The sequence below is a fragment of the Rhinatrema bivittatum genome, chromosome 3 (assembly GCF_901001135.1).
Source record: "Rhinatrema bivittatum chromosome 3, aRhiBiv1.1, whole genome shotgun sequence".
NCBI classification, from domain to species: Eukaryota; Metazoa; Chordata; class Amphibia; order Gymnophiona; family Rhinatrematidae; genus Rhinatrema; species Rhinatrema bivittatum.
In genome coordinates this window covers 219,308,358-219,328,469 of record NC_042617.1, presented here as the reverse complement: position 1 = coordinate 219,328,469, position 20,112 = coordinate 219,308,358, and the positions used below count along the sequence as shown (strand labels likewise).

The 20,112-nt window shown below is 41.3% G+C and overlaps 2 protein-coding genes across 2 annotated transcripts in view; one reads left to right on the top strand and one right to left on the bottom strand.

Annotated features, from left to right (window-relative positions):
- FAM120B (family with sequence similarity 120B) overlaps positions 1 to 20,112 on the bottom strand; it is a 406,519-nt gene that overhangs the window by 121,250 nt on the left and 265,157 nt on the right. Inside the window, 1 exon segment of the mRNA XM_029594202.1 lies at positions 1,639 to 1,776. Coding sequence (XP_029450062.1) covers positions 1,639 to 1,776 — 138 coding nt within the window.
- Positions 12,594 to 19,215, top strand: LOC115087263. Its single transcript, XM_029594203.1, has 2 exons — positions 12,594 to 16,018; positions 17,825 to 19,215. The coding sequence occupies exons 1-2, from the start codon at positions 14,951 to 14,953 to the stop codon at positions 17,831 to 17,833; spliced, it is 1,077 nt and encodes a 358-aa protein (XP_029450063.1). The 5' UTR covers positions 12,594 to 14,950; the 3' UTR covers positions 17,834 to 19,215.

The following is a 20,112-nucleotide window of genomic DNA, read 5'->3' as shown; positions in this document are numbered from 1 at the left end:
CACATTTGAAGCTCTTTCTTTCTGTAATTAGACGTAACAATTCACTTCAGGTAACCAGAATCCCTTGCAGTGTTAATCCTTAAAGAGGACTGGGCCAGCTACCTGTGACCAGTCCTTTAAGGTGGTTTGAGGGAGTTTCTTATGGGCTCCTTCACAGGGTCAAATTCAAGGAGACTAGGTTGTAGAAGTAGGTCTTAAATTTCTGGTGGAACTAGAGATATAGGGCCTGATTTTAGAAAGCATTTACATGCATAAAACTAGGATTTACTCGAGTAAATGCACTTTACTTGAGTAAGTGGCTTTTGAAAATTCCTACAAAATATGCCACTGAATTGTCCATGGGATTTGCTCACGTAAGTGCACGTTACTTGAGTAAATGGCTTTTGAAAATTGCTATAATACTTACATTTACACATGCATTGTAATGCTCTCAACACATGCATTACAAAAGGATTTTTGTATCTCACAGTTAATTTAATAGTATTACGCAGAACAAGAGAATTATACCTGTAAAGAAGTAACTTATATGTATATAAGCTTTTTCAATTGCAGGCCCAGCTATCTGGAACAATATCCCAGCAAATCTCAGATTGGAACCCTGCCTCTTAACCTTCAGAAAAAGACTAAAGACGTGGCTCTTTTACCAAGCCTTCCCAGATCCACCGGATAATCACTAGTTTGAGCCTCACTTCTTACAAGGACCTTGACACACTTCCTCCTGAACAATGGACACTGGCATTTCCTGGTTAAAGCATATGCTCTAACCCGTTAAATTATTCGTATCATGTTATATTTATTCTACCTGCCTCTATCTTCCTTCCAGCTTGTCTTTAAGCCTCCAAGTTTTCCATACCTTGTTGATTGTAACTTTGACTTATTCCTTTTCCTTTGTTATCTATTATTTACCAGAATTGTTACCTCAGTTTTACCCTTTGTTAAAATGTAAACCGATCCGATATGGTTATCTACTATGAAGGTCGGTATAGAAAACTGCTAAATAAATATATGGTCAAATCTAACTCACCCTTCAAACACGTTTTTAATTAGACATGATGTAACCAAACCCTTTGGCACTTGTTAGAATGTACCATTGTACACATTCACCTACTGAATTTATGTGCCTATATGTAAACCGTTGTGATGGTATATAACTAAACGACGGTATAGAAAAGATTCTAAATAAATAAATAAAACATGTACATCCTTTTAAAAATTCACCTGCAAAGGGGCAATTTCAATATTTGGTGGAGTTTGTTCCAGTAGAAAAGGTCCAAAAGTGAGAAAGCATGCAGATGAGAAGATGGCTGATGAGCAAGAGGTACTGGAAGAATAGTTCTGGCTTGGGAATGAAAGGGATGGGGAGGAGAATACACTGAAATTACTATTCCTGTGAAAGAATAATAAGAATTTGATCTACTTTATGGATGCCAGGTACTTGTGACCTGGATTGTCCACTATCAGAGACAGGATGCTAGGTTTGATGGATCTTGTTCTAATGCAGCATGACAATTCTTATGTTCTTAATTAAAGAACATAGGTAAAACACACAAGAGTTATAAGTAAATCAGAGACCCATTGGGGTAACTACTGAAGGGTGAACTTTAATGTCAATTATTAGTTTCTTGATGATGTAGTTACCTGAATGCTGGAACCGAGACCTAGAAGAACGAGACTCAGGTCCTCTCCAATGGTTTCTTCTGTCTTGATAGTGATATAGAGGATTCATATATGATCTATTTGGTTGACTGAAGCAGGGATCCCGTCCTTCTTGTCGCTCTGAAACACCCCCCCCCCCCACAAAAATCCACATTTATTAAATGATATTTAGTACACATAAGAATTTAGATCACAATTAAGCATAATATTCAATTATATGTACGTATTTTTCCAATTCTCCTCAGAGGAAGCAGAGTTAGCTTAGCATTTGACTGTCTGCCACACCTTTACATAAACTAAGGACCATACTGTTGAAAGTTGATACATTTTCAAGAGTATTTTCAAATACTTAGAGGTCGATATTCAAAGGTTTTACCCAGGTAACTTTTGGAGATACTCAGCCAAACCCTGAGCTTTGAATTTCTCACACCTTCACTAGCAAAATTTCATCCAGGTAAATCTCTACTTGACTAAAATTTAGCTGGATAAAGATAGACAGGTACACTTGGGGGCATCGCTAAAATTTATTCAGTTAGTGTCAATATTTAGCATTAAAATTCACTGTCCTAAAGTTACCTGGGTAATTTAAGCCAAGTATATTTACCGGAATACTTCCCTAGGTATGTTCTGCTAAATATGCACACAAAGTTACCTGGGTAATTTCTGCTTCCTGGCCCACTTAATATGGATCTCTCAGTCACCATCCACCCACATAAAGCAACAATTTACATAAGTAGATTGCCTCTGTCTATGAGGAATACAATTCTGAAAGCCATTTACGTGGATAATAGTGATTGATGTGCGCAAATTAGCTGTCTGAAAACTGTACTCACTCAATGAGGCAAAGTGTATGGCACTGGTCACAACACACATACTTTTCGCCACATTTAGAAGAGGAATTCCCAGGCCCGTGTTTAGCTCAGGGGAAGAAACTAATCTGCATGGTTTGTTTTCCAACTCTACATGCATTATTTTCCTTGTACCAATACAAAAAGCTTATACATATCACATGAGTACTGTGTACCCACAGCAAGTTTGTCCATTTTACTATTGTACACCGCTCAGAAAAAATGATGAGTGGTCTATAAATTTGAAATAAATAAAATAATGTGCACAAACTTAGCTGTGCAAAGTTAAACCACTCTTTGCAGGGTATAATTTGTGCTTCTTAGTTTGCATATATAATTTTTATAATCAAAAGTAAATCCCAGCACTGTTCCCTGGAATGCCTATTTTTGTGTGCAAATAAAACTACGCACAAAATTGGATTATGTGCATACTTTGATGTGCACATTCCCTACACAATTTTATAAAGTAATTTACTTGCATAAACCTGTTTTATTTATTGTGTGGTTTTGAAAATTACCCCCACTTGGATCTGACAGATTTAGATGATAGGAAAAATGATATCCACTCTTGATACTTGTATCTGACCTTTATTTCTGTCATTTTAGTTGGTCAAATTCATATATGGTGAATTTAAAACAATGTGTGATTTTGCAATGTATAAATATTCAAAAGCTGGGGTTACAAATGTTAGAAATTGCTCTTGTTCTAAGATAAACCTAAAAAATGTTTCAATCCCCTTTACATCTCCTTCTCCAGCTAATCTTGGGATGAGCAAAAGACAAAACTCCCCATGTAAGTCTATATCCTGTAAAATTAGTGAGTTCAAAAGTAAATTTACAAGAGAGAGTTTGGAAAAAAAACCATTAAAAAAACCCTCTGCAATTTACCAGAGGATTATGTGTGCTGTTTTTCATTTAGGAAAATTCATGACATTTAGGAAATTCATTTCATTTAGGAAAATTCATGACAAGGCCAGATGGTTACAAGGACCACTGTACCCCTGCAACCCAACAAGGAACCTCCGCTCAACCAACACAGGTTTACTTACAACTCCCTCCATTAAGGAAGTTCATCGAGTCTCCACAAGAGAATGCGCTGCATCAATAGCAGGTCCCCACATCTGGAACAACCTCCCGGCTCCTCTCAGAACTGACCCCTCTACGCCTTCCTTCAGAAAGACTCTCAAAACTTGGCTCTTTCAGAAAGCATTCCCTCCAGAAAATTAATCCCTGGTTCCCTGTCCCCCCTCCCTCCCTCCCTCCCTCCCAGCTCCCCCCCCCACTTTTTGTTTCCCTCCCTTGGCACAGCCAATTCCCACCCCCCTCTCTGCCATTGTACATAGTAAGTTAAAGTCAGAACATATTTACTGTTAGAAAAGTTATTATGTAAAGCAAGTTTTCTTTATATTTACTCAGTTAATCTGTTATACTGTATCATGTCACCAAAAGGCTTGCCTTTAGACATCCTGTTGTATGTAAACCGGTGTGATATTTCAAATCGAATATCGGCATAGATAAATAAATAAATAAATAAATAAATAAATAAATAAAATATCTATAATTCTCAAGGTTTATTGTGCAATAAAGTGAAGGGGAAATAGTTGAGGGTCAGTTACTTGCTGAGCCTAGAGAGGAACAGTTTCCAGGTTTAAAGTGACCCCAGATGGAACTGGATAAATGTCCATTTCTGGACTGCTACTGGACCTCCCACAGCATCCAGAGCAAACAATTAGGTCGATACAGTACAATGCGCTCCAGCGGAGCGCACTGTTAACCCGCGTTTGTACACTCATTTTCGACGCGCTAGCTTTACCCCTTATTCAGTAAGGGGTAATAGCGCGTCGAAAACGCGCGTCCAACCCCCCTGAAACTAATAGCACCCAAACATGCAAATGCATGTTGATGGATCTATTAGTTATTCCCGCGCGATTCAGTAAGTAAAATCTGCAGCCAAGCTGCACATTTTACTTTCAGAAATTAGCGCCTACCCAAAGGTAGGCGTTAATTTCTGCCGGCACCGGGAAAGTATACACCCTCCAACTTAATATCATGGCGATATTAAGTCGGAAGTCCCAAAAGTTAAAAATAATTAAAAATAATAATAATAAAAAAATTTAAAATTGGCCCGTGGCTTGAAAAACGGACGCTCAATTTTGCCGGTGTCCGGTTTCCGAACCCGTGGCTGTCAGCAGGTTTGAGAACAGACATTGGCAAAATTGAGTGTCGGCTGTCAAACTCACTGACAGCCGCTGCTCCTGTCAAAAAAGAGGCACTAGGGACGCGCTAGTGTCCCTAGCGCCTCTTTATACCGCGGGCCCTCATATGCATGCGGGCCGATACTAAATCGCGTGCACAGGAGAGTGGCCTGTGCGCGTGCCGGGAGAGCAGGCGCTCGCCCGCTCTCCCGCGACTTTTACTGTCTCGGCCCGAATGAGAGAGGTGAGGAGACAAGGGAGTCAGAGAAGACTCCAAATAAGCAGAGAGGACATCACTTGGAAGCGAGAATGCAGTACTGAGACGCTTTAGGAAGGATGAACTCAGGGCACTCAAACAAATAATCCAATGTCTGAAACTTTCAGATAAACAGGAAAGGGAAGCAGCCCCATGAGGAGATCCAATTTTAGCAGGAATTAAGAAACCCCTTGAAGTTTTCCCTCTTTAACCAGAATTATGGGAGATGATTATGGCAGAATGGGAGACTCCAGACATCTGCCTTAGGATCAGGAGAGCCATGCCAATACTCTACCCAATCCAACAGAGAGAAATAGACCTCTGTTTTATATGCAAAAGAAAGATGCATAAGTGACTGTATTCACATGAAAGACAAAAATCCTGGTGGAAGATCCTTCGATATTGCCAGTTTGTCCCTAGACAGCAATCTGTGGGAGGTAGATCATTGATCTGGTAGGCCCAGTAGCTGCAACCGGAAGCAGAGGAGCCTCAGGATACCCAGGATAGAGAGGCTGCCAAGCTGGAATCAGACATTTTGTATGACCTAATCAGGACTTTGTCCAAACAGATACTGAAGGCAGTGTCAACTAGGAGGCAGCTATGGCTGAGGAACTGGGTGGCATGTTTGGCCTTCAAAGCTGTCTGAGTAGGTTATCCTTCATAGAGAGGTTACTGTTCAAAGAACAATTAGAAAAGCTGGTAAAAGACTTGGGAGAGTACAGACCTCAGAGACAGCCAGAGGAAAGGGCAGGGGATTGGCAAGCAGCTCTTGTGCTCATTACTAGTAGGTCAGGCAGTAAAGACATGAGAGATATGGCACTCCTCGGAAAGCTGGGCTACTGACACCAGCCTACTTCTTTTGAGAGAGGCAGCACTCAGGGTGTCTTGAAGTGAGGCTAGGAGAGTCCAATCCACCAGTTGGCAGCTTTTTGGCACAGTTTTAAGATGAGTGGATCCACAAAACCATAGACAAATGGGTCCTGGAGATTATTCGGCATGCTTGTGCCCTGAAATTGGCTGCCCTTATTCCAGAGGCCTATGTCCAGTTCCCTTGCAGATTGAGCTTGAGGAAGCCATCCATCTAAGGGATATTAGATCTACTGCTCCAGTTGGAGGCTAGTGTGCCACTTCTCAAGAGCGAGATCAAGAAAGGAATATACATTTACTTTGTGGTTCCCAAGAAGGCCATATTTTGGCTGGTTTGGACTTAAAGCATGTGAACAGGACAGTTTGAGCCCCACTTTCAAATGGAAACCTTAGTCAGTAATGCTAGAAATAAGGAAGGGAGAGTTTCTCATTTCCTTAGACCTTTCTGATGTATATCTTCATATCCCCCACCATGGAAGAACATAAGAGAATTTTGAGGTATGTGATAATGGGGAAATACTACCAGTTTAGAGCTATGTTTTTTGGCTTGGCCACAGCCCTGCGGACCTTTACCAAGGTGATGGTAGAGGTGGCACATTCCTGCACAAAGAGGGAATATTAGTCCATCCCTATCTGGATGATTGGCTAATTGTTGGAAGGTCACAAAAGAGTTCTTCAGCTTCTGCATGCCATAGACTGAGTAGTCAATAGAGAAAAAAAAAAGGTCAGCTTCACCCGGCTCAGTCCATATTTTACCTGGTAGCCCAGTTGGACATGAGATTAGACACCCACCCACCCCTAGTTCATCTTTTAATTTATAGGCAGGTGCCACTTAAAAAAAACCCAAAACACCACCTTATTGAGAGTTTGATCATTCCCATGTAGGCCACATTTAGTGAATTAATTTTCAAGGACATTAATTAGACACATTCCTACTCCCATAGCAACCTAAAATTTAAGTAGGAACTGAACAAATTTGAGATGAAGGCAGCAGTCCAGCAGCAAGAGGGGGGCTTCCCAGTCTTTTGCATCAAGTGTCACGTATGATTTTTTACCCGCCTGTGAGAAATTCTACATGTGCATGTGATGCAAAGAGCTCCTGGCTCTCAGAGAACGAATCAGATCTCTGGAGGCTAGAGTGGCAGACCTGGAGGAGCTGAGGCAGACAGAGAGGTATATAGATGAGACCTTCAGGGACATAGTAGCCAACTCCCAACTTCAGACTACCTTGGAGGAAGAAGGTCTCATGATTGGAGAGCAGCAATCTGATGCAGCAGGAAAGGATCCTGTAGCAAGGACCTGCTCTCCAGGTGATGCATTGTCCTTTCGCACCGAGGATATCTCCCCAAGGCCTACTGCCCAGGAGGGAAGGGTTAGGTTGGCCGTCATAGTTGGTGATTTGATTATTAGGAATGTAGACAGCTGGGTGGCTGGGGGGTGTGAGGATCACCTGGTAACAAGCCTACCTGGTGCAAAGGTGGCGGACCTCACGCGTCACCTAGATAGAATTTTAGACAGTGCTGGGGAGCAGCCGGCTGTCGTGGTCCATGTGGGCACCAATGACATAGGAAAATGTGGGAGGGAGGTTCTGGAAGCCAAATTTAGGCTCTTAGGTAGAAAGCTTAAATCCAGAACCTCTAAGGCAGCATTCTCTGAAATGCTCCCTGTTCCATGCGCAGGTCACCAGACGCAGGCAGAGCTCTGGAGTCTCAATGCGTGGATGAGACGATGGTGCAAAGAAGAGGGATTCAGTTTTCTTAGGAACTGGGGAACCTTTTGGGGAAGGGGGAGTCTCTTCCGAAGGGATGGGCTCCACCTTAACCAGGATGGAAACAGACTGCTGGCGCTAACCTTCAAAAAGGAGATAGAGCAGCTTTTAAACTAGAACAAAGGGGAAAGCCGACAGTCACTCGGCAGCTCATGGTTCGGAGAGAGGTATCGTCAAAGGATACTAATAATGCATTAGAATTAGGGCATCCCAACAGTGAGGTTCCAATTATAAGAAAAGTAGTCCAAGTGCCTGTAACTAAAAACCTCAAACTTATCCCTATCAATTAAAAAGCAGAATGAAAATACAAATAAAAAACAAACTTTGAAATGTTTGTATGCTAATGCCAGAAGTCTAAGAAGTAAGCTGGGAGAATTAGAATGTATAGCCGTGAATGATGACATAGACTTAATTGGCATCTCAGAGAATAGTGGAAGGAGGACAACCAATGGGACAGTGCTATATCGGGGTACAAATTATATCGCAATGACAGAGAGGAGCACCCGAGAAGCAGTGTGGCGCTTTATGTCCGGGATGGCATAGAGTCCAACAGGATAAACATCCTGCATGAGACTAAATGCACAATTGAATCTTTATGGGTAGAAATCCCTTGTGTGTAGTGAGAGGAGTATACTACCGTCCACCTGGTCAAGATGGTGAGACTGATAGTGAAATGCTAAGAGAAATTAGGGAAGCTAACCAAATTGGTAGTGCGGAAATAATGGGAGACTTCAATTACCCCAGTATTGACTGGGTAAATGTATCATCGGTACATGCTAGAGATATAAAGTTCCTGGGTGGAAAAAATGACTTTTTTATGGAGCAATTGGTTCAGGAACCGACAAGAGAGGGAGCTCGGTGGAGCACAGGATTTGGTGAGAGAGGCAACAGTGGTGAGGACACTTGGCAATAGTGATCATAATATGTTCAAATTTGAATTAATGACTGGAAGGTGGACAGTAAGAAAATCCACGGCTCTCGTGCTAAACTTTCAAAAGGGAAACTGATAAAATGAGAAAAATTGTTAGAAAAAAACTGAAAGGAGCAGCTACAAAGGTAAAAAGTGTGCAAGAGGCGTGGTCATTGTTAAAAAATACCATCCTAGAAGCACAGTCCAGACGTATTCCACACATTAAAAAAGGTGGAAAGAAGGCAAAACCATTACCGGCATGGTTAAAAGGGGAGATGAAAAGCTATTTTAGCCAAAAGATCTTCATTCAAAATTTGGAAGAAGGATCCAACAGAAGAAAATAGGATAATGCATAAGCGTTGGCAAGTTAAATGTAAACATTGATAAGACAGGCTAAGAGAGAATTTGAAAAGAAGTTGGCCATAGAGGCAAAAACTCACAGTAAAAACTTTTAAAAATATATCCGAAGCAGAAAGCCTGTGAGGGTGTCTGTTGGACCGTTAGATGATCGAGGGGTTAAAGGGGCACTTAGAGAAGATAAGGCCATCGCGGAAAGATTAAATGATTTCTTTGCTTCGGTGTTTACTAAAGAGTATGTTGGGGAGATACCCATTCTGGAGAAGGTTTTCATGGGTAATGACTCAGATGGACTGAACTAAATCACGTGTCAGAAAATATCTTAATATTTTGTGCTTTATTGATAATTACTTATATTTAGTGAAGTCAGTAATCAATTAGCCATAAAGAAACATGTTAGCATTTAATACCCATAAGCCTTTACTTTTAAAAGCCATGACATTGGTCATGGCTGTGCTGAAAAAGCTTCAGCACATAGCTTTCACCTTTCCCCTACTTAAAACCTCAAGATTTCACCTTTGTCCCACTTTCAGACTTTGAGAGTACAGTTGTTTACCACTTTCTCTTATCTCAAGTAAGAAAGCACCTGCATTTTATGACATTGAGCATCCTAACGCAGGTGGCATGATTGACCACCCTAAAAACAGATGGCCAGCCAATTAAGTGTGACAGAAGGGAGTGAAAAAGATTTTCTCTTAGAACTACAAAAGAAATCCAATTAAAAATCAAAAATGGGCGAAGCTATAAACAGAATAAAATTTAGATGTGTTGATGGAAGTGTAACAGCGACCCTGGATCAAAGGGTCTTAAGTGTATAAAACAGTGGCAGTTTGAGGGAGAAGGAGAGGTGCTACTTAGACTTTCTTCGCACGTGATTGAGAGAGACACAGAGCGGGGTGCTTCAGAAAATTGGTAAATATAATTTTTTATTCAAGTATATGAGAACCTTTAAATTGCTATTGTTTCTACATTGGCAGATGTATTAGAAATGTATTAATTTCTAAAAAGATGACATTAATAGACATTTATCTGATATTAATAATTTCAATTTCCTTATTAATGGTTCTTGCATTGATTGTAGGATATACTCTGGTAAAGTTAAGATTTGAACATAAAAGTGATTCTTAGTCATTTAGAGATATTTATTCATGCCTTTCTGTATCTGTGAAATAAAGAAAATATTTTTACAATAAACTGACTGGTTTATTTATGCATGATGTGCTGCAAGAATTAAAGGTTAATAAAAAATTTCTGTGGTAGATTCGAACACACCTCTGAAAGTAAACTTTTTGTCTCAAGGCAGAAAGGGTAGGGAAATAGAAGTGGAAGTGGGATATTTTATCAAGGCAGGATTCCCTGGTTTTAAATTCTGCTAAGGGTAAAAGCCTCAATACTTCCATTCAAAATTTACCACATGGCGCCCAACGTGGTTTAAATCTCCTGTAGAATTAAATATTATTTTCCAGTCATGTAATTTTGCCTTTTGCAGCAGTTTTTATAATTGGTTGCAATGGCTGACCCTTATAGAATTAGAGCTTCTCAAGAAGCAACGTTCCGTAAGTGGGTTGAAGCCAATCATATCAGGGAAGATCAGTCCTTTGTCCTGCATTTACAAGTGGCCAGTGACTCGTCACCGTGCTTTCATGTTGACATTTGTCGTTTAAAAGCTCTTACTGCACAGGGCAGACACCAGGGGCTAAATAGAAGAGCAGAAGAGGATTTTGTTCCTTTTGCTCTCCCTGATTGTCAGATGTCTTTTTCACTTGGTAAATGCTTATTTGTAGAGAATCCGGTAATTCCGGTTTCTGAAAAAAGAGGGGGCTTGGCGTTCACTGAACCGCGTCCGCCTCTTGATGCTATTTTGTCCTTTGATGCCCCGCCTGTGGATCAAATTCCGGCAGGGAAAATGAATGCGTTTTACAATGCCCTATTGCACTGCTTTCAAACGCTCAGAGATCATTACGGACAAACCTCGTTTTCTTTGGGGACGCCTGGAGAATTCGGGACCCGTAGTGAGATTGATCGAAAAGCAGATAGAGTAAGGCGGGCTTTGGGGACGCTTCCAGCTGATGTTAATCTGATACCTGAACATCTGGCCACTAGACTAGTCGCGCTTGAAGCTGTCACTGGTGCCTGTAATTCTCGTACCAGACATTATATTATTTCTACTCTGATGCCACAGAATTTGGTTCCTTCCCCCTCATTCTGCGAAAGTTGGGGGAGTTATTACGGGTGGACTTATCGTTCGATATTTGGGAAACCGTTAATCACAAATCTCGGTGAAGTGCTGCGTCATATTTTGCAAAAGTTTGGTATTTCAGCTGCATATTCTCTTGGCATGCTGGTTACTATGAGTAATTTTGATCAAGTATGGGAGATTTTAAAAGACGTCATGCCTGATACCTCTATTCGTATTGATCTTAGTAATCGTTTAAGTGCATTGGCCCCGGCAGATCGACATGAGCAGTTCCCATTCATTATCCAGCAAGTCTTCGAGGCGGCTGGTCGTCCATTAATACCTTCTAAGCCACTTAAACAGGCTCAGCCAGGGTCTGACAGACCCAGGGAAAGGGGCAGGGAGATCCAGCGCACTCAGCCTGAGAAAACTTCAAGACGGGTGAGTTTTCATTTTAGGAATCCTTCTTCCCAGGATAGAAATCAGAGGGACAATAGGGGGTTTGGGAATTCTAGACAGGATTATACACCCCCCCCTCCACGAAATCCCTCTAATACTGGGTGGGTTCCCCGCTATCCTGTGAGGGATAATCGTGGGACCCCTCCTGCCCGCTTTCCAGCTCCTGAGAAACCTCCAGCGGTGTCCGGAGCTGTAACTAAGGCAGACCGCCCTCCCCCTTCTTCTCACAAAAAGCCTGTGAAGCGAGCCACTTTCCATGGCAATGCTGGCTCCACGTCTAAACCCCCTGTGGATCCAGAATAGGGAGCAGGGTGATCTATTTGTGGGCATGATGGACTCAGGTACTACAATTAATATCCTGACTAGAGAATGGGATACAATTCAATATTTAAATGAAAATGTCACAATTACTATGTTTGCAGGGAAGCATTCTCAAGCTCCCTTAGCGACTGTAGAAATCTTTTCCCCTTACTTCAAAGGGTCCCGTACCATAAAAGTGGCATGTTTATTTGATGAGGAGGATCCTTTTGCAATTTATTTCACACAGGCTGCTGTGCCTGTTTTGCCTTCTATGATGTTGGAGGACCCCCTTTATGGCTTTGAGGCTGTAAAAGCTTCATTTTCTCCTCAGCTCAAATCCATCATTGGAGAGGCTGAGCTGCAGAATTTGTTTACTGAATGGCTTAAGTTAGGAGTCGTTCAGCTCTATCATACCCACACTGGTTTAGTGCAGACCCCTAAGCCGATAGAGATAATTTTAAATAAGCCTTTCAGTCCTCAAAAACAGTATCCTGTCCATAAGAAATTCTACAATGATTTAAATATTATTATTTCTCAGAAACTTACTCAGGGTGTTTTAATTGAGGAATATTCTGAATTTAATTCACCCCTCCTTCCTGTGCCCAAACCAAATGGGAGTACTCGTATGGTCATTGACTATAGGGTACTTAACGCCTCTTCTGAGACAGTTGCGGCTCAGACTTTGAATCCTGCATCTACAATTGATAATTTGCCACGACCTAGGTGGAAAGCCACCTTGGATTTAGCTAATGGGTTTTGGAGTATTCCGCTTAGCACTTCCCCTGTCACTGCATTCACATTCAGGGGTAAGCAGTATCAGTATACCAGGCTCCCTCAGGGTTTTAAAAATTCCCCTGTTTTATTTTCTGCTGCCGTTGAGGAACTCCTTCAGCGACATAACATTGATAATGCTGTTCCTTATGTTGATGATATATATCTGGCTTCTGATAAGCTGGATGTGCTTTGGGATTCTGTAGTTCAACTAATACAGGTACTGGGTGAGGAAGGCTTTGTAGTTAATTTTGCCAAAGCCAGAATTGGTTTTGAGGAAGTTAAGTTTCTGGGATTTTTAATCGGGGTGGCAGGTGCTAGCCTTGCCCCCACCCTCCAAGAAAAGATTATATCCTTCCCGGTGCCTAAGACATCTCGCCAATTGCAAGTAATCATGGGGACACTTAATTTTGCACGTAAAACTGTGCCTAGTTTTGCCTCATTAGCAGCCCCCTTGTATGATTTGCTTAAAGGAGATGCCGTTGTGGCACGTGATTGGACTGCTGTTCATTCTGAATGTTTGAGAGCGCTGCAAGAGGCTGTCAAAGTTTCAGCCCCTTTGGCGCACCGTAAATCATCTAAAGATTTAGATGTCACGTTGCAGGTTTCTGATTCTCATTTCTTGGCTACAATCAGTAACCATGCTGAATCTCAGCCCATATGTTATATTACACATACTTTCTCTCAGCCTGAGAGGAAATTTAATATTGTGGAGCGTACACTGACGGCTGTCAGATATTGCCTGTCTAAAGTCTCTGCTCTTGCTCAGGGTAAGATTATTCATTGTTATACTGGGATTCCCCAGTTACAGGCTGTCACTCGCCATTCCCTCCCAGAGAGTAGGGCTCTCTCCACACGCTGGGTGCAATGGCGTGCTGATCAATATAGAGACGATGTGCAATTCCATTATCAGAATGGTTTGGCTGATTCTGACATTATTTTAACTTGTGAGGATCTTTGCTTAACTACTGAGACGGATAGGCTCCTTCCTCCTATTTATCAGAAGGTTCAATTGGTAATTTTTACTGATGGTTCTGCCACACCCTCGGGTGACTATCTTACTGCATTTTTTGCTGGTGCGGCTAATGTTATTTTAACTCCTAATAAAAGGGGTCAGTGGAAAGTCTTTGCCACACATACATGGCGATTAGGTGATATGAGTTCACAGCAGGCGGAGCTGATTGCCTTTCAAAAGGCTTTGACACATATTGAGCAGACGCCCAATTTGGATCCTGAAAGATCCGTTATGGTTTGTTCTGATTCTACATATGTGGTGTCTGGGTTTAATTCACATATGAAAGTGTGGGAAAACAGTGACTTTTTAGATGTTACAGGCAAGCCTATTGCACACAGAGCTCACTGGAGATTAATTTTTTCTATTTCACAGAAACTTACTGTGCAGGTGCTTGTCTTGCATGTGCCTGCTCACCAGACCGTGGGCTGGTACTCTCGTTACAATTCTTTGGCAGATGAAGCAGCTAAATTGGCTGCCTCTCAGCAAGAGATAACTGTAAGGGCACGTCTTGCTAGGCATGGCTCCTTACATTTGAATGCGGCTACTTTGTGCCAGCATTCAGATGGGGTTTTGACTAGAAGTCAGGCAAAGAAAATGGTCAGTGACTGTTTGGATTGTCAGCGCACAAATCCCAAACGGACTGGACAACCTTATGTTGAGGGGATACTTCCACGGGGAATTAGACCAGGGCAGGTGGTCTATATGGATCATGTTGGTCCCCTTACTTCTTCCCGTGGTTACAGACATATTTTGGTTGTACTTGATTCCTTTACTGGCTTTGTGTTTCTATTTGCACAGAAACGCATTACTGCTATTGTGACTGTTAACCGTCTGGCTATTGTTTTTGGTATTTTGCCTTTTCAGTTTCTTTGCACAGACGGCGGTCCAGCCTTTAAAAATGCTGAGGTTGAGACCTTTTGTGCTGATCATAGCGTTACTCATCGATTCTCCTACCCACATCGTCCAGAATCTAATGGAATGGTTGAAAGGATTAATGGTGAGGTTAAGCGTAGTCTGCAAATTTTTGCTTTGCAATCTAACCCCAGTAATTGGTACCTTCATCTTCCGGAGATCCAAATCCGGATTAATAGTACCATAACTGCCAATCATGAAGCTCCCGCTATGTCTCTCTTTGGGTTCTCTATGCTTGAAAATATGGCCTCCTCAGAAGCTATGGTTACTTCTGACAAGGCCTCTCGGAGTCCAAATCCTTTTCAGATTGGTTCCGTAGTTTTGAGCAAAACGCATGTTCGTGGCTCTTTAGAACCATACTGGTCTAATCCCTTTATTGTTACAGAACTTCTAGGTGACTCGGGACTGTTGCTTTCTGACTCTGAGGATCCAAAGAATAGGAAAGTTGTGTCCATTAGAGATGTCAAGTTGGTATCCGAGACATTGGGGTTTTCCGGTACCAGAGCCTCGGTTCAACCCCCAGCCTCTGCTGCATCCGCAGTTTCCGCTGATGCCAATGGGTCAGGAGGATCTACCGCTGCCCAGCGCTCCCACTGCTCCAGCAATTGATGTCATTCTCAGCGGTGACATGGCTGTGCCTACCCCGGAGCAGGAAGATCAGGTCGTTCTCAGTGTAGCTTGTCCCGCATCTGAGCGTCCTCCATGTTTAACCCGCTTCCAGCAGAAGCTTTTGCTTGCATGCTGTATGGTTTGTTCCCCAATCAGTACCTTTTTGCATGCTGTGTTTCTTTTTTACAGACCTTATTGTAAGTATGTTATTGCTTGCTGGGTGCTTTTAATTATTGCATCTCCTATCTCACTATTTTATCTCTTATCTAATACCCAGCTGCATTCCACCTTTTCTCCCGCAGCTTCACAGGAGCTCCGTTATTCACACTCACATGTCAGTAAGCGCTCACCTTCTGAGCCTTTGTCTCTTCTGGCAGTGCCTTTGCCTTCTGGTGTTATTCTTGTTCCATACCATGGCTGGCTGGTGCAAGATCCTGTTTTATTGCATATTGATGTTCCTTTCAGGTTTTACACTCACCAGGTTTGGCAAGGCATCTCTCCGGAGTCCCTGCCTGCGGGTCTAGAGTCCAGACTTGTTGCTCTGTTTCTGCAGCTGGAGCGTTCCTCCCTGCAGCTTTCTTCCATCACTTCGGAATCTCCTCTTGATGGCTTCCGTGCAGAGTTCTGTTCGATTAGATATCAGAACTTGTTCCTGGGTTTCAGAGCAGTGAGTGTCAATCTTACTGGGATCCTTGAAACTCCATCCTGGAAACTGCAGCACTGCTCTCAACCACATATTGGTGCTTCTGAACAGTTCCAGCGGCTGTTTGCCCTTCGTCCTTGTTTTCATAATGGATCTTGTGCCTGCATCAATCCCCTTTCGAAGGTGCCTCTGGAGGACTCCTTGTCTGGCTCTAATTATGAATTTTCAGGTTTGATTAAAGGTCTCATTTTCTCCTGGATGGACATCTTTCCTGAGGTAACACTTTCTTACGCTAATTATTCCACATGGGGGGGAGAGGATACAGGATTCCCCCTTCCAATGATTAAGGACTCTCTGTCTTATGTTTGTAGACTACCTTATGAAATTCTGTTTTTAAATAGTACACATTATCATGTCTTTTGTGATGAATTGCCTGTCTCTTTTACACATTGGCGTGGAATTTCTTTTTATAATTTATCTTTGTGGAATAATGCGTGTGGGAATAATCCATTCTTTTGTACCCGTTCCTCGTCCACCCAGAAGAATTGCTTTTGTTGCCCTAGTTGGCAATATCAGGTTAATCTTTGTAATAAAAGGTTTTCTAATAGGGTATGGGGACCCTTCTTTACTCAGGAGGCTAATTTTTTTCAAAATGCACCTGTGCTAGGCCGGTCTTTGACCGCTGCCTGTATCAGGGGTTTAGCTGAGGGGTTAAATGACACTGAGGTTACTTCTGTGTTAGATTTAATTGTACAGACAAAATGGCTGAATGACTCATTTCCCTTGCCCGCTTGGGTGATGAGAACAGCCAACAGAAAGCGCAGGAATGCTTTGAAACAGGAGGTTCAAAATACATTCCTTAATCTTAATGATAGAATTAAAACTGCTATAAAAGGTATTCAATCCAATGAATATCAGCTAAGAGCAGGTATTTTTCAATTAAGGGATTACTTAGCTCAAACCTTACAGTTAGGGATTGATGCCATATCCACAACTGATGAGAAAATACAGGTTCTAGCAAGAATAGAACAGCTTACTCACTTTATTGATGGTCTTACTTCCCCAAAACCCAAATGGGGAGACCTTCAATTAGGAAAAATATTAGAGGAAATAAACCTCACAGCTGAGCAAATTCAGTATGCCCATGTTGAGGCTTCACAAGTTATTTTGCAGGTCAGCAAACATGAAATGGGAAAAGAACCATGGGCAACCTTAGGTTCAACCCTAGTACAAGGGGTCAGACGTATCTTTCTCCCAATCACTACTCAGGTCTATAAACGTTGCTGGGAAATCCAGAACTTTGGTCAGTTCTTGGAAAGCTCAAATGGAAGCAACACCTGGATTAAAACAATTAAAATCTTTGAACCAACCCACTTGTGTATTAATAATGCTGGTTATCACTGGATCATAGCACAAGGTTGTCACAAAGTTCCTGTAACTGTGTGTAATTCCCTGGTGCAGGTCTCTAATACTTGCCTCACACTAGAGGGAGAAGCTGATTGTCCTCTAGAACCGAATCCCGGTCCTCTAGTAGAAGTTTTTTTGAAATTACCCAATGGATCTTATATCCTTCGGTCAAACAAAGCACAGTGTGGGTTTCAACCGGGAATATTGTATTTAGTTACTGCACTATCTGTCATTAAGTGTGGACCGTGGGAGTTTTATCCTACACTTAGTGCCCGGTTAACTGAAACAATAAAGTACATGGAATTTAAACCAGTACAATTCACTGAGTTAAAAATGTTATTGACTCATGTTTTAAATGTAAATGTATTATTAAGAAATTTGTCTTCACTTTGGTTAATGTCAGAGGATGAGTTTTTACAGCATCTGAGAATGATAGAACTAACAGCTAGTGAATGGGAGCTGATCCTAGACGAGCTACTGAAGCCAGAGGTATTTTCAAATGCCCTGGGTCGTGCTTTTTCTGGATTAGTGGGTGGAATAGCTAAAACAGCTGTTGGTGTAGTTAAAACCATAATGGAAGGGGCAGGTGGACTCCTTCATGACTTAGGGATCAATTTATTCCCATTAATCTTGGGAATCGTAGTAATAATTGGTGTTCTTTTCTTCTGTCTTAAGAGAAATTAGAACAAAGAGCAGCGAACCAGAAATGGCAGGTGTAAACTCAAAGATACATATTCCAGCTAATCCTAGGAAGAATGCGATGATTGTCTGCCTGGGACCTGATCTCATAAATGAGTATGCTGATTATGGAAGCTGGATGTATTCAGAAAACAATCCTGATACATGTGCACCTTATTATCTGCATAAAAACTGTGATATTTTATTTAAGTTCCCACAATATTCCTATTGCTGGACTTGGCCAAGAAGACTGGCATCTGTTCGTGAAGCACTACGAAGAACCTTGAGTGCTCACATTTGTCAGTGTGCTCCCTGGGAACTTGTGCCCTGCTACTTCAATATCTACTCTTTGGCAGAATATCAATTAGGATATGGACATGGCCTATCAAATGCCAATCCTGTTGCTTCAGATGGAAATTCAAGAGCCTCCAGCCCGGGGTTAAGCTCGAATTGGTTTCCAGTACCTAGTCCACCGTCTTTTGTGACGGATGAAGAATTAGATCCAATACACCTTGCTCCGGCTAATTCTCTAACAGACGAAGGACAAGACTTTATGCTTTGGCTGAATGCAGCTCTCTCCTCTGAGGATGATCAATCAGTCATTCTCCAACATCAGCAACCAAATCCTACTCAAGATTCTGCTCCGACTAGACCAGCAGTGGAAGGCGAGCAAACAGATTCCAATATCTATAATTAGTCAGACTGACTTCACAGATATCTGAAACGTCTGATCCGGCTGGATCTACTGAGAACTGTGAATAACTGTCTATTATTGACTGGACTGGTATGTGTCTTATTCAAAATGCACCTTGCCATTTCAGGATCGTAACTCGTCAATTGGTAAGTATAATAGGCATTTAATGCCCACAGATCCCTACACATGATGGAATCAGTGATGACACATCACAGATTTCTGACCCATAGAGATTATTTTAATTATGAACCCTCATCTTACTTGACTGGATGAGCAGCTTCAAATTTAAAATTTACATTCCCTGGGTATGAATGTTCTCTATTTCCCATAAGGAAATATTGAGAAACTCTTTATATCTGGTTATTATTATTAGAAACTAACTCAGATTTGTCAACTCATATCTCTTTATATTCAATTTGGTAATGTAACCAATTTTTATTACACTTGTATTATTACATTTGATTTTCACTTGTATCTATGCAATGTTGAGCACTGACACAACTTATTATATGTAGTTTATTGTGTGATTATTTTCCCCCAGGCTTATTAGTGCCTTACTGATTTATATGTATCTAGCTATGTCTAGTATTTGTTTTACTGACTCCATGGGGGGGTGTCAGAAAATATCTTAATATTTTGTGCTTTATTGATAATTACTTATATTTAGTGAAGTCAGTAATCAATTAGCCATAAAGAAACATGTTAGCATTTAATACCCATAAGCCTTTACTTTTAAAAGCCATGACATTGGTCATGGCTGTGCTGAAAAAGCTTCAGCACATAGCTTTCACCTTTCCCCTACTTAAAACCTCAAGATTTCACCTTTGTCCCACTTTCAGACTTTGAGAGTACAGTTGTTTACCACTTTCTCTTATCTCAAGTAAGAAAGCACCTGCATTTTATGACATTGAGCATCCTAACGCAGGTGGCATGATTGACCACCCTAAAAACAGATGGCCAGCCAATTAAGTGTGACAGAAGGGAGTGAAAAAGATTTTCTCTTAGAACTACAAAAGAAATCCAATTAAAAATCAAAAATGGGCGAAGCTATAAACAGAATAAAATTTAGATGTGTTGATGGAAGTGTAACAGCGACCCTGGATCAAAGGGTCTTAAGTGTATAAAACAGTGGCAGTTTGAGGAGAAAGGAGAGGTGCTACTTAGACTTTCTTCGCACGTGATTGAGAGAGACACAGAGCGGGGTGCTTCAGAAATTGGTAAATATAATTTTTTATTCAAGTATATGAGAACCTTTAAATTGCTATTGTTTCTACATTGGCAGATGTATTAGAAATGTATTAATTTCTAAAAAGATGACATTAATAGACATTTATCTGATATTAATAATTTCAATTTCCTTATTAATGGTTCTTGCATTGATTGTAGGATATACTCTGGTAAAGTTAAGATTTGAACATAAAAGTGATTCTTAGTCATTTAGAGATATTTATTCATGCCTTTCTGTATCTGTGAAATAAAGAAAATATTTTTACAATAAACTGACTGGTTTATTTATGCATGATGTGCTGCAAGAATTAAAGGTTAATAAAAAATTTCTGTGGTAGATTCGAACACACCTCTGAAAGTAAAC

Excerpts from the sequence above, each read along its gene's own strand:
- LOC115087263 (XM_029594203.1), top strand. The coding sequence starts at position 14,951 with ATGTCAAGTTGGTATCCGAGACATTGGGGTTTTCCGGTACCAGAGCCT.